The 14,235-nt window shown below is 39.0% G+C and overlaps 1 protein-coding gene across 1 annotated transcript in view; it reads right to left on the reverse strand.

The window, feature by feature from the left end:
* Window positions 1–349: 349 nt before the first annotated feature.
* dnajc17 (DnaJ (Hsp40) homolog, subfamily C, member 17) overlaps window positions 350–14,235 on the reverse strand; it is a 147,989-nt gene continuing 134,103 nt past the window's right edge. Inside the window, exon 9 of the mRNA XM_039741188.1 lies at window positions 350–537. Coding sequence (XP_039597122.1) covers window positions 415–537 — 123 coding nt within the window. The 3' untranslated portion in view covers window positions 350–414. The remainder of the gene's footprint in view (window positions 538–14,235) is intronic.

The raw sequence follows: 14,235 nt of genomic DNA on the forward strand, positions 1-14,235 counted from the left end.
AAAACCTCTATGATATGCCTGGTCATATGAAGTTTCACTGTGGTGGCAAAAGGACAAAATGAATGCAGTCAAGTGCAAGGCCAAGCAAGACGTTAGCCCCCTAAGCACTGCTCACAATACGGCAACCGTCAATGGGGATTGTTACCACATTAGAGGAGAAGAGAAAGGCACAAAAAAATGAAATTCTGAGATAGGTACATTTGGACTGACAGAGCCAAACGCCTACTCTCTTTTTGCTGAGTATTTCTGATTCTTGAAAAAGCAGAATGCATGCATTTCCCGTTCAAGTGTTTTAAGAGTGTAAAAGAAGGAAAGAAAAAAAAAACCAAAAAAAAAAAAAACAGCCCAATAAATAGAAAACAAAGCATTTATTCCAAAGCTAAAACCAACTCTAGTGAGGTGACTTGCTGCAGGCTAAGTGTCAGGCTCATCTTCATCTTCCTTCTGCATCTGCTCAATAAGCTTCTTTCTCTCTTCAGCCTGTCGCATTTTCATCATCACCACACTCTCGTAATCCCGTTCACTGTACAACGAGCCCTACAAAGAACAGAGACAACAAAAATATTTACAAAATAGGCTGAAAGAATCCAGACAAAAAGAGCACGTCCATCTATACAAATAGACGGCTGAGGCTTCCAGTGTAGGTACAGGGCAGAAGACACTGGGTATGAAACTGTCTATTTACTTCCTCTTGTGGGGAAACAAAAAGGACAAAGATAGAGTTGGGGATCCTCCTCAGAGAAAACCCTTTTAATAACGTAAAACAAAAAGAAAATAAGAATATGTAACTCAAGTCACAATCAGATGGTGTCAGTAATTGTCAAGACATCGGTCTGAGCAAGAGGTCTCCATCAGTTGTGGGTGGACATCCACTTTGATCTTTGGCAGTGTTATATAATGACTATCTCAAGGGGTGAAGCTTAGCATGCTCAGAAGGAAGTGATGGTAGTGAGCTTCCTGGTGGTCTTTAAGACTGCAGGTAAACTAGAGGAGGAGTTACCGACCATGCCTTCTCTTGGAGTTAGCTTTGTTGATGTCCTGAAGGCCACCCTCATAAGTGCTTGTGTCTGACTCTTTATTCTGGGTTTCTTTTTCCCATTCATCAGTGAACATGGTGAACTTAGCACTTCTATAATTGTCCCTGCATATTTATGTTTATTGAAGTGAAAAATGAAGTGAACTGGAAACTTAGTCTTCAAGTTCTCAGGTTTGTTCTTCTCTCTCCATCCAATTAGTTTTTTGGCCCTTCTCTTTCCTTTACGCCTTTGATCTACTAAGATTCTGTTTATATCATTACTGACTATCATCTACATTTCCAAAGATAATTATTTGTGTTGAAGCACAAGGCTGTGGCTCAACCTGCAGTCTAGCATGGAAGTTGAACAGGAATGTCGAGATCTAGTGTGCAGAATTTCAACAGCCTGAAATGCAGGCAGATGGCCGGCAGTAAAACGATGTCAAGGAGATTGATTCCAGTGTACTTCATTGAAGCCTACTGTCGTGAGAATTCTGCGTTTTTATTTTTGTAACTGCATGGATAAATAGTACAAATACAGTACAATGTCAAAACTTGACCTTTTTCTGTAAAAGCTGGCAGACTTTCCCTGACATGTCTTCTGTACAAATTCCCAAAAGCTATAAAAGACTAAGATATTCACCAGAAGGAACGAGTCACTTCACACGTTTGAGTCTGTAAAGAAAAGGAAGCAATTTATTTTGTATTTCCTTTTAAGAAAAGAAAGGGATAAGCTTGCAAAGAGCTGCAATGTCAAATGGAAAAAAAAAATTCAAGGAGATACAAAATCCAGAGCTTCACTAGTTGCTGATAATTTTCATCTTTCCATAATGTGATGCCTAATTGTAGACAGAAATAGGCTTTTTTTCTTTTATTTTAAACAATATAATGACAAGCTTACAATTTTACTAAAATGAAGTACTCATCACCTGTGTGAGCAGTACAAGAGAGCAGCAAAATGCCATTCATCAACATTCATGATTGAGGAGGAGCCTCCAACAAAAAACACAATGATAAACAAAAAGCCATTAAGGCAGAACAAAAAGAAACTCAACCACTGCTCAAACTGAATGATAGTAATGACGGTGTGATCAGACATTGACATGGAAAGTGAAGCTGATGCATACAGCATTGTATGACAGAACCACCATGACATGACCGGTGAATTCTGTCATAGGAAAGAATAAGCCAGACAACTAGCCCCCTAAGCTCTGAATAAATACTGGGGTAAGAGCTTTTGTTTTGTTTTTCTCACTCCATCTTTATTTCTCTTTTTTGTTTTTTTCCTTCATTCTCTCAATAAGAATTGTTTTAACTCCGGATTGCATTTTGCTGCTGTTATTTTGTGTATCATACACTTTTCCCCTTAAATATTTACACTTGCAAACTAGGAGTTTGGGTACATCTGCTTCTCTTGTGCCTTTTTTATTATATCCTCAGTCCTGGTTGGCCCCGAATTTCTAGTAGGCCTTCAAAAAGGATCAAAAATCAAAAACAACATATTCATAATCACTGACCTTGAGTTGGTCTAAAACAATACCCCCACTTGCTTATGATTTCATTTGTCATTTTTAACTTCCTGTGGGTGGCTCTTAGAGGGCTAGGATCATCAGTAAAAAATCAAATGTGAAAAATACGATCATATTTGTGATCAGCAGCCTTAAAATAGCATAAAACGATACTCCTCATGACTATATTACAGATCCTCATTTTTTTAAAGTTTCATGAAACAGAGCTACTTTGTCCCCTCATGTTCCATTAGGTAATGATGTGGCAGACAACTTCACATCGTTCTAATCGTGTTTGCTGAAGACCTATGTTTACAGTATGGATGTTATTTAGTGCACAAACTCTGGTCAAAAAATAGCCTAAAATGTAGTGTATGTTTGGGTTTAGTGGGCCAAAAAAATATGTGTGTGTGTAGGTAGGGGATAGAACCCCAAAAAAAGCCATATCTTGCATAACTAGACATCAAGACAAGTTAAATGGTTTATCACATTTGGGGGCTTTGCATCATCATGCTCCCACAATCTCCTGGATCATGTACTACCTGACCAACATACAGCAGTTTGTAAAGCTGACGAACTGTGCATCAGAAATGGTGGTGTGTAACACTGGAGCACCTCGGGGAATTGTCCTGTCTCCCTTCCTATTTACCATTCTACACAATGAACTGCCTACACAATAGCAGCACTTGCCATCTACAGACTATTTTCAGATGACTTCTCTACCATAGACTGCATTAATAATGGAGAGGAGTCAGAGTACAGCAAAGTCATGGAGGACTTCATCTTGTGGTGCTGGGACAAGAACCTGCAACTCACCATCAGCAAGGCAAAAAAGGTGGTGGTGGTGGACATTCAGCTTGTTAAGAAGCCTCTAACACCAGCCACCATCCATGGGTAGGATGTGAAAGTAGTGCAGAACTACAAGGACCTGGGGGTTCACATAAAAAACAAACTGGACTAATCTGACAACACAGTGGCGCTGGACAAGCAGGGCCAGAGCACAGTGGACTTTCTAAGGAGACTTATGTCTTTTGATGTGTGCAGCAAACCTCTGGTCCATAGTAGCCAGTGTGGTGTTCTATGCTGCAGTTTCCCTGGGAAGCAACTGGAGCACCAAGGAAGCACAATGCCTGAACAAACTTACCAGGAAAGTTTGCTCCATCAGAGGGCAAACCTTGGGCACACCAGAAGATGCTGTGGAAAGGAGAACAGTAGCAACATTGGATGTCATCATGGAAAATACCCTCCAAGGGCACTCTCCTGAAGCACTTTTAACAACATGTTTCATTCCACCATAGTGAGCTAACAAGCACTGCTTGAAGTCGTTTCTGTATACTGCTATCAGGAAATTCAGTCTCTCCAACCAATGTACTCATTAAGTTCATTTTGAAATATCTCCTAGTATACATTTATTGATTGGCTGCATTATTTGCTCTGCAAGCCTGTTTCCTTTTTTTAAATTTCTGCTAATGTATTGCTTGGCTATGCATGCTTTTGTTGATAACTGCTACCATAATGCATGTATCATTTCAAAAATTTTTTCAAGTTATATAGAGAGTCTTTGCCGTTGGTTCCCACTTATGATGTCAAAAGTAAGAGATAAAGCAGCCGCTTTTAGAAGTTTTATGAACTTTGGATAATGGAATGGCACAAGAGTGCTTCTTACAGGCCCAGTTACTAGTTACACAAAAATGCTTTACATAGTCTCATCACTCTAATGGCAGAAGTATTTGAGCACTAAAAGCATTTTTGGAGACAAGAAATTAAAAAAAAACCAAACAGTTGTCATGTAGACAGGTGGTCCATACCATACAACCCCAATACCAAAAAAAGTTGGGACGCTGTGTAAAATGTAAATAAAAACAGAATGCAGTGATTTGCAAATCTCATAAACCCATATTTTAGTTACAATAGCAAACAGAAAACACATCAAATGTTGAAATTTGACTATCCTTCTATATAAAAGCGGTCGGGATTGTCCTTCCGTCCCGTGAGTGCTACGCAGGCGCGGAGTTTCACACGCCCGTCCATTTTGCAATGCACGATGGGATTTGTAGTTTCGTTTTTCCAGGTAAAAGATGATTTTCTACTTCAGACTGTGCAATATCTTCTTCTTCTTTCTTACTATATAAAAGCGGTCGGGATTGTCCTTCCGGCCCGCGAGTGGAAAGCGTAGCGGTATTCCGCTTATCACAGACTTACTACTTGCAGCTTGCGGTATGAAGTGACATGATGTGAGCAGAGTTCTGATGCTCACATTGTTCCCTTGCTTTTGTGCGCGATGCGCTGGAAAAATAGACAAAATTATGTCTCTGGAAATAATTAATGTTGATGGAGTACAAATGCCTCACCGCGTAGTAAATATCAGGGGGGTTCAAAAGGGCGACCTTAATATAGAAAAAAAGTTTAAATTTCATCACAAAAATAAACGAGTATTAAAGTAATACCACTCAAATGCAATATAACTAAATTAATGAGTTTGTATAAAATATCAAATTGATCTACACATTGAATTACCTTTAGAAGTGGTCAACTTAAAAGTCGGTCGCCTTAAAAGGCAGGTCAGTCTAGTTTCATGATAAATATGAGCTCATTTTGAATTTGATGGCAATAACTATGTCTAAAGAAAAGTTGGGACAGGAGCAACATGATGCTGAAAAAGTAAGTGCTACTAAAAAAAAAAGAGCTGGAGTAACATTTTGGTTAGGCTAATTTAATTAGTTTAATTGGCAAAAGGTCAGTAACATGACTGGGTATAAAATGAGCATTTTAGTGAGGCAGAGTCTCTCAGAAGTAAAGATGGGCAGAGGTTCACCGATCTACAAAATACTACATCTTCAAATTGTGGAACCATTTCAGAATAATATTCCACAATGTAAAATTGGGAAGACTTTGAATATCTCATCATCTACAGTACATATCATCATCAAAAAATTTGAGAATCTGGAGAAATCTCTGTGTGCATAGGACAAGACTGAGCATAGATATTGGATGCCGGATATTTTCAGGCCCTCAGGCAGCACTACACTGAAAACAGGCCTGATTCTGTCACTGAAGTCACAGCCTGGGCTCAGCAACACTTTCAAAAATCACTGTCTGTGAACACAGTTGGCCGTGCTATCCACAAATGCAGGTTAATCCTCCACACTAAAGAGGAGAGGGACCATCCAGCTTGTTATTAGCATTCAGTTCAAAAGTCTGCATCTCTGATGGTATGGGGGAGCATTACTGCCTATGGAATGGGCAGCTTGCACATCTGGAAAGGCACCATCAGGGCTGATAGGTTTTAGAGCAACATATGCTCCCATCCAGACAACATCTTTTTCAGGGAAGGTCTTTCATATTTCAGCAAGATAATGCTAAACTGCATACTGCATCTGTTACGACAGCATGGCTTTGTAGAAGAGGAGTTCGGGTGCTGAACTGGTCTGCCTGTAGTCCAGACCTTTCACCAGTTGAAAACATGAAACAGACAATATGACAAAGAAGAACCAGAACTGTTGAGCAACTAGAATCCTATATTGGACAAGAACGGGACAAGATTCCTCTCCCCAAATTCCAGCAGATGGTCTCCGCAATTCCCATATGTTTATGGACTGTTGCTAAAAGAAGAGGGGTTGCTAAACAGTGGTAAAAATGGTCCTGTCCCAACTTTATTGAGATGTGTTGCTGCCATCAAATTCAAAATGGCCTCACTCCTTTCTTTTATTTTTATTTCCTCACGTTCAACATTTGGTATGTTTTAGATATTCTGTTGTGAATAAAATATGGGTTTACAAGTTTTGCAAATCATGGCACTCAGTGTTTATTTACATTTTACACAGCATCCCAACTTTTTTGGAATTGGGGTAGTACTTACCTAAGCTTTAAAGACCAGTAAAAATGCTGATCAGTGGGAGGAAAGGAAGTGCGAAAGGTCATATCAGGAATCCTCTAACTTGATGTTGACACTGGCAAGCATTTACATTTTACATATTTTATCCACGGTGACTTACAACATTTATGATACAATATGTTATATTTCTTTTGTTTTTCCAATGGAGTACAGGCAGGTCAAGTGACTTGCTAGTGGTTGCACAGTGTCAGCAGCGGGATTTGAACCCACAACCTCTGTGTTGGAAGCCCTAAGTCTTAACCACTACACCACACTGCCTTCCAAGCAATGCAATAAATGAGTCATCCGGAAAGACTAAACATTTAGCAGTACCAAGTTGTTTTGGTGTTTACTGCCACGTTAGTGACATTTTCTGTACTTTCTATTTCAATAGTGATTAAGGATGTATTAAGATGTATTAAGGCCAGCTTTTCAGCCTTCATGTTTGCTTGATTATACCACCAAGGACAAATATTCAAGTCCATTTTAGTTAGCTCAATCAGGGTTAGGGACAGTAAACACTCCAAGAGAAGTCTGAAGGACCTACTGACAGAAGGTAGTGGACTGTAGTCCTGGGTGCAAGTGCACTGCAACTGTGGCCTATATATCCCCAAAGGCTGGACAAATGAGAGGTGAAATAGAGGAGTGGGTCATATAACTGTGGGTCCACATTAAAAAGAATCTGTACATTTAAAAAGGGGTTTATATGTTTTAGGAAGGGATGTTCCTAAAAACCTTTCCAAGATAAAACAACTGCTTAACGTTGTGTAGATTTTATTCAATATATACAAGTGCAGAGCCAAAGCTGTTTTGAAAGCCAGTTCGTTTGAAGCATTTTTATTCTTTTTTTTCTTTTTAAACTCTAGTGCCATTTCCTCAAAAGTCCAGTTTGTTTAAGTAGATGTAAACATGGTAATTGTACTCTGGCGTGGACCAAAACAATCATACTGAGACCCTTTTAAAAAGTGGTCTCAGTGTGGTACCATGTGAACCCTGGAGTGGTTCACATGAGGTCTGGATGTGATCCAACAAAGGACTGATCTAATTACAGGAAATACTGAGCATTAGGGGTGAAATTGTGCGTGCTCTGGCAGTCACGCAGAGTGTCTGCTGCTGGTAATTAAGGAATCTCATTCATAGCATGAGTCGAGGGTTAACATGAAGTATTACAAACAATAAAAAGGTAAAATAAATACACAAATATGTACAAATGTAACACAATCCCCATAAAATAACTCACACAACTACTAGTCAATCAGAACAAGCCTCTTGATTCAGGCTCACATCCTCTCATGTACATGATCAGACAGTAGTTGATAGAATGAAAAAAAAAAAAAAGTGCAAATTCACTTGTGAGATGTCCAGAAATGAATAGCATGTGAGTGCATGTGAGACCGATGATCAAACTCCCTAAATTTACACCATGTAAGTGACGTATGCTAGTGGGGTGTCCTGTTACTGCAATCGTAGATACTAAGCCACTAACTCTGACATATGTAGTAAATGTTAATCAAACATTCCCAAATAAACGTCATTAAGATATTTTTTCAAGAGTTAAGATAGTAGATTTAAGACTAACTAAACTAAATTGAGGTAACATTCATATTGGCTACTGGAGAGTAAATATGCAACTAGCCAAACACATCTACTGTCATTAAAGCTGAAACACATCAGTCAGTGTAGGCCCTCAACAGGGCTTGACTTCTTTTGTACACTTATCTATTTAAATGGGATGTTTTGCTCATATTTCTGTGTTTGGTATAAAAAAAAATTATGGAAAATGTGATGGTATGCAAACACAGCTGTTACTGACCATTCATGAAAAACAATGTTTCTACACAATGAAGCAAGTCCATGACATGTTCATGGGATGTTTGACATATTTGGTTTGCTTTGATCCACTAAATGGATGAACCTGCACTCCAAGATTCTGAGAGAATACTTGAACATCATGTCTTTATAACTGATGGCATATGGGGTGGGTACAGAGCTATCTAAATGACTAAAGTGGAATCGCATGAAAATGGTAATACTTCTTAATGACCACTGTCACACAAGTGAACATGGGAGACAGCTTGAGGGATTTTGTGATGGTAATTACCTGCCGGACCAGGCTGGCACCGTGTACGAATGCCTTCTCTTCTCCTTCCTTTCCAGCCACCCCATCCCTGATGTCACTTCTGTGTTTGTCCCCCTTTGACCTGCCTCTTCCTGCCACTTGAAATCAGCCACCTTATTTTAGTTCCTGTTTAGAATTCCAGCCTATTCCACATTTGCTGTGTGTTTTTGTTGTTTTGGCAAACCCAGTTACACAGGGTCACAAGGTGGTGTCCCAATTCTGTATCTTTGTTTGTGTTCTATTTTACACTGTTTAAACATTTAATGGTAGTACATACCTTTCCAAAAATGCTAATTTTGAGTCACTTTTAAATTGGCAGCATAGAAACCAAAGAGTCAACTACTTAATTACAGAGCCTGTTATGGTTTATTTGTAAAGTTCTCTTTAGCTATTGAGACACAGTTAACAAGTATCAGATACTGGGATAATGGAAGTGATTTTCCATCAACCTTAATATAGAAGACAGACAGGCCTATTTTCGTCTTATGGGCCCACAGTTTTAGTATAAATGTGATTTAGGCTCCACTGGCAGAACAAACTGCAAATCGGGGTACAATAACCAAAAAACATAAACACTTACAATCTCATTATTAGAAATAGTGTTGATGCACCCTCCTTGTTTTCAGGATTTTTCTTAGGTTGTGTCAAGTTACCTGATAAGGGGTAAACTTTGGGATGTGCAGGTGAATGAACCTGTGGTGTCCTGGGTAATGGACTGTTGGGCAGACTGCAATTTATTAGACTTGATGACTGAGTGAGCAACACTGGAGCACCACAAGGTACAGTCCAGACTGCTTTTCTCTTCACAGTTTACCTCCAACTATAAATATAACACCAGGCCATGTCACCTGCAGAAACTCTTCGATGAGTCAGCACTAATAGGGTGTATTCAGTGGCGGTTTTAGGCATGGGCGAATGGGGCGCCGGGCGCATTTTTCATGACACGTGGGGGGCGGCACACGAACTTGGAGGGAAAAAAAAAATCATCTGTGCCGCCAAGCGGTTTTCTATTATCTATGATACCTGCGCCGCCCCTGCTGCTGAAGGAGCCGCACAGAAGCTGAGCGAGCGGAGAGGAGAGGGGATGAGGTGCGGTGGGGGGTTGGGGGGGAGGAGGCGCAGAGTACAGTTCACCTCTCCCAAATGAAGCGGACAAGGAGGGGCTAAACTATGTCAGTGACACCTGACTTTCTTACAAATAACGCACATTTCATTCAAAATATTTTAAACACAGACCAATAATTGGCACATTTTTATTTATTTATTTAATGGTGTGAAATGGCTAATAAAAATAGGTAATGAAAAACGATTATGATGTGGAGGTGAATTGGCTTAGTCTTGACTTCTGGTCGTGAGTGACAGCGTTGGGGGATGATGGGAAATCTGTTGATTGCCGATTACTTAGTAAACACAGCGATGGAGAGAAAAGGCCAAAGCTGTCAGGTGCCCAATTTAGGAAAAAAAGAAAAGATGATGAGGAGAAACGGGTAAAAGATAAAGGTATGCAACAATATTCTCTCTGTATGATTAAGGTATTCATGTCATTGTGTTAATTAGTGGTATAACGTTAACTCTTACTTTGTTAGCCTTCTTGCTTATGATGCATGCTATGCTTACCTTGCTAAAAAAAAAACCACAGTAAAAGCCTAATATACAAACCATCACAGAAATTCTAATGGTTTCTATTAAATACCATTGTGAACCATTAATTTTTATCCAGTGAAACTATTACAAAATTCCTTATTGTAGTGTGTTTTGGGCACTTTTCCAATAGGATTTACCATCCCACCCATAGAATCCATCATATACCAGCAGACACTGTTATACTTACCATTAAAACCAATACAATTCCCATTATAACCATTAAATCCATTACATTTTCTGTTATTTTTGGGCAGGGTTCTATTGTTTTTTCAGCAGTGTATACAACATGAGATCTAATTAAATTTAACCACAAAATTATGCTTTGCAACAAAACTGTTGCAAGTACAGTTATTATTTATTTCCATTGTTTGTGTTGGCTACTGTAAATAGCCAGTGTAATTTACATATGTGTAGATAGTGTAAAAGACAAACATTTTCTATTTGCTATAACTCTGTTATGTGACAAAGCATATAATTTGAGGCAGTAAATTAACCAAGGAGCTAATTATTCCTCCCTTAGATTAGATTATATTGTATACATGTTAGGGCATGTTTATTTAAATTTGCAATTTTAAGAGTAATATTGTAGCCAACAGTCTTTTGATGTCAATTTCAACTGCGTCCTGTTTTAGGGGCACTTCTAAAATATTTTGGAGCATCCTCTGCCACTTGTCAGGATGAGCCACCTACTAATGAATGTGGAAGCTGTTTTGAAACAAAAAAGGCTGAGGTCCACAAAGCGCCACTTCTCATATGAATCACATGATGAGCCTTTCAGTGATGCCCTTAGGAAGTTGGAGATTGGATTCTTCAATGTTGTTCTTGATGCAGCCCTGTAAGCCATCGCGGAGAGATTTACCACATTGGAAAATGTGGAAAACAAATTTGGGGTTTTGACAAATTTCCCTAGTCTTGCAGATGAGGAGCTGGCAGAGCAGTGCAATGCACTAGGTACCACACTGCACTTCGAAGGGCATTCTGATTTGGACAGTAGAGAGCTTTTCCAGGAAATCAAGAACTTCCCTTACCTGCCATCAAAAACCATGAGCCTCCTTGAGCATATCACTTTCATGCACGATAAGGATCTATCTGAGATCTACCCCAACTTTTGGACTGCTCTCAGGATTGCACTTACCCTGCCAGTGAATGTGGCTCAAGCAGAGAGGAGCTTTTCCAAACTGAAGTTAATCAAGACATACCTGAGGTCAACCATGTCTCAGGAACGGCTCACTGGCCTTGCTGTCATAAGCATTAATCATTCAGTAGGGGAGCATATCTCATATGATGCCATTATTGATGACTTTGCATCTAGAAAGGCCAGAAATGTCAGATTTTAGTTTCAGTTTGTGTTTTCTCTTCTGCAGTGAAATAATTAAATTTTCTTTAGTGTGATTTATTCTATATTTTATTTGTATATTATTCTTAATTTAAAATATTTTTTCTTAAATAATATTGGTTTGTACAGAGTATAATTAAGTCATGAGCAGTTTATTTATTTATTTTTGCAAAAATTGGTCTGTTACGGAATGACGGAATTACTACAATAAAATGTGTGGTGTGTACAAAATGTGTAGTTTTGTCATGTTATTTTTTTGGGGGGGAATGGGGGGGCGCCGGGAGGGATTCTCGCCTGGGGAGCAATTTAATGTAGAACCGCCACTGGGTGTATTGATAAGGGGATGACACAGAGGAAAGGAGTCAGGTGGAGAACTTTGAGAACTGTCTGCAACTCACCATCCGCAAAACCAAGGAACTGCTGCACCAAAAAGACTCTATGCCTGGTCACTATTCAGGGAGTGGATGAAGAGGTGGTGCACTCCTACAGGTACTTCGGGGTCCACACCAAGGACAGATTGGACTGGTCTCAGAACTCAAAGGAACTACAGAAGAAAGGGCAGAGTAGGCTCTGTTTTCTTTGGAGACTGCAGTCCTTTAATGTGGGAAGTGCCACCCTTCACATCTTCTACAGCTCCGCGTTGGCCATTGTGGTGTGCTGGGCTAGTAACATCACTTCAAGAGAGGCCCACCGAATTAGCAAGCTAATTAAAAGGCACACTTATGTGTAGTAGTGGATAAAAGTGAAGACCAAACTGAGTGTCATTAGTAACAATGCTGCATATCCTCTCTCTGACACACTAACACAAAGGACTTTCGGCAATGAATCATTCAGCAAACGCGTGTCAAGAAACGTGACAGGGGCTCCTTTATACCAACAGGAATACTCCTCTATAATGCCTCACTGGGAGTGCGACTGCTACAGTTTTCTTTAACTCAGTCAGAAATTTTCTTTCTTTCTATATTTACTCTTTTTATTCATTCTGGTGTGTATATGAGAGGAGGTTTGTTGAATTTTACTATATATTATATTTATAAAAAAAAGTCAAAGTAAGTAAACTGATTGTTCATTCTTTCTAATCAAATTGAAAGAGTGATACCTAAACAGAATAATGACAAAAATAATGTACGAAGGTTTTTTCTGCTTATCTGACCTCAAGTACTATGGCTGTGCCAAATTTCGTATCTGTAGCCTGTCTCTGAAGTTACTACATATACAGAAGATGGATGTGACAAGGATATAGCAGGTGCTAAAAATGTGAAGCGAAGCAGCTTTTCTGAAATGTTATTACAACAACTGCATGTAATTACTCACTGCTAAAACTGTCAAAATAATGAAAAGCCCACCAAGCAAAAGTTATTGTTTTTTTTTTGTAGGAAACAAAACAACTACCTGCTTAACTAGCACATCGGAGCTGTACTCAAAAACAAAGGTCAGCAAATGGCTAATATCCTGTAACTGAAAAGGAGCAATTCCAATTCAAAGACCATGCACTCTAATAAATCTTTTCAACAGATGCATATCATGACTAGTGAGGCTAAAATCCAATTGAAGATTACACAACTGTTCCACTATCAATTTTACATAACCATGAGATTTTCACTTCTGCTAAAGTCTCTTTTTGTTTTCAGTGGGCCTCAAATACGAGGTGTGTGCGCAGTTTCCAGCATTTGTAACAGTGCTAGATTAAGGAGCTCAAACATGTTCAGACTCAAGGCCAATGTAATCTCCCGCTGAAGCTCCCTCATGGGTAATAAAAACAAACTACTGCCACATACAAAGTAATCATTCACATCTTTAAATGATTACAGCAGGAGGACAGAAAGGGTTTAACTTTACAACTAAGTGAGCTGCTTAGTGTCTAGACCTGAAAGTATATTTATAAGCACAAATCCATGCACTGATTTTCTTGAAGCTAATTGCAACAGGTTTAGGGTTTAGCCACAAAAAAAGTGGTACAATGCTGGATGCCACATGTATTATCCTAATTTCTATATTATTACTCACAGTCTCTGACAAATATGCATTAGAATTAAAAAAAAGAAGAAGTATTGCACCTAAATGGCCCAATTTAACTTTCAGCAAACATATATGCACAGACAATTACATAAAGTTTTTTCTCTCTGGGAGTTTACACATTGCCTTACTATCACCAAAGTATAAAGACCATAAAGATCTGAATCTAAACAATACGCATACAGGTGTGATTGTCCTAGGATGTGGTGTGCTAGAATACAGGTTGAGTCAAAATCATGTTAACATTTGAATGGCAAAAACAACTTATTCATAAAACATACTTCATATGTGCAAGATGATTTACAGGAATGTCTCAATCTGTTCGCCATCATGTTCAACACACAAAAAACAACCATTTCGCGGGGAATAGAGGATACCACAGTCCATATTCTGTCCTTCTAGACATTGATATCACAAACTTTCCTGCTATACATGTGCTCCTTGACATTACTCCATAACCAAAAATCACAGGGTGTCAAATCCGGGTAGTATGGAGGCTATGGCAATAAAAATAATCCATTAGTGTTAACATAATTTGGACTCACCCTGTACTCGATTTTCAAATGACAATTGCTTCACAAATATTCAAAACGGACAGTACGTTTCATATGAATTTCTGCAGCCATGCTACCTTTTAGTGTTTGCCATCGATGTTCTTGCGCAAAGTGTTCTCAGGTTATTTCCATTCTCACAAGACAGAGTTTGACATGCCATCTGAAATAT

The sequence above is a fragment of the Polypterus senegalus genome, chromosome 18, assembly GCF_016835505.1.
Source record: "Polypterus senegalus isolate Bchr_013 chromosome 18, ASM1683550v1, whole genome shotgun sequence".
Lineage (NCBI taxonomy): Eukaryota > Metazoa > Chordata > Cladistia > Polypteriformes > Polypteridae > Polypterus > Polypterus senegalus.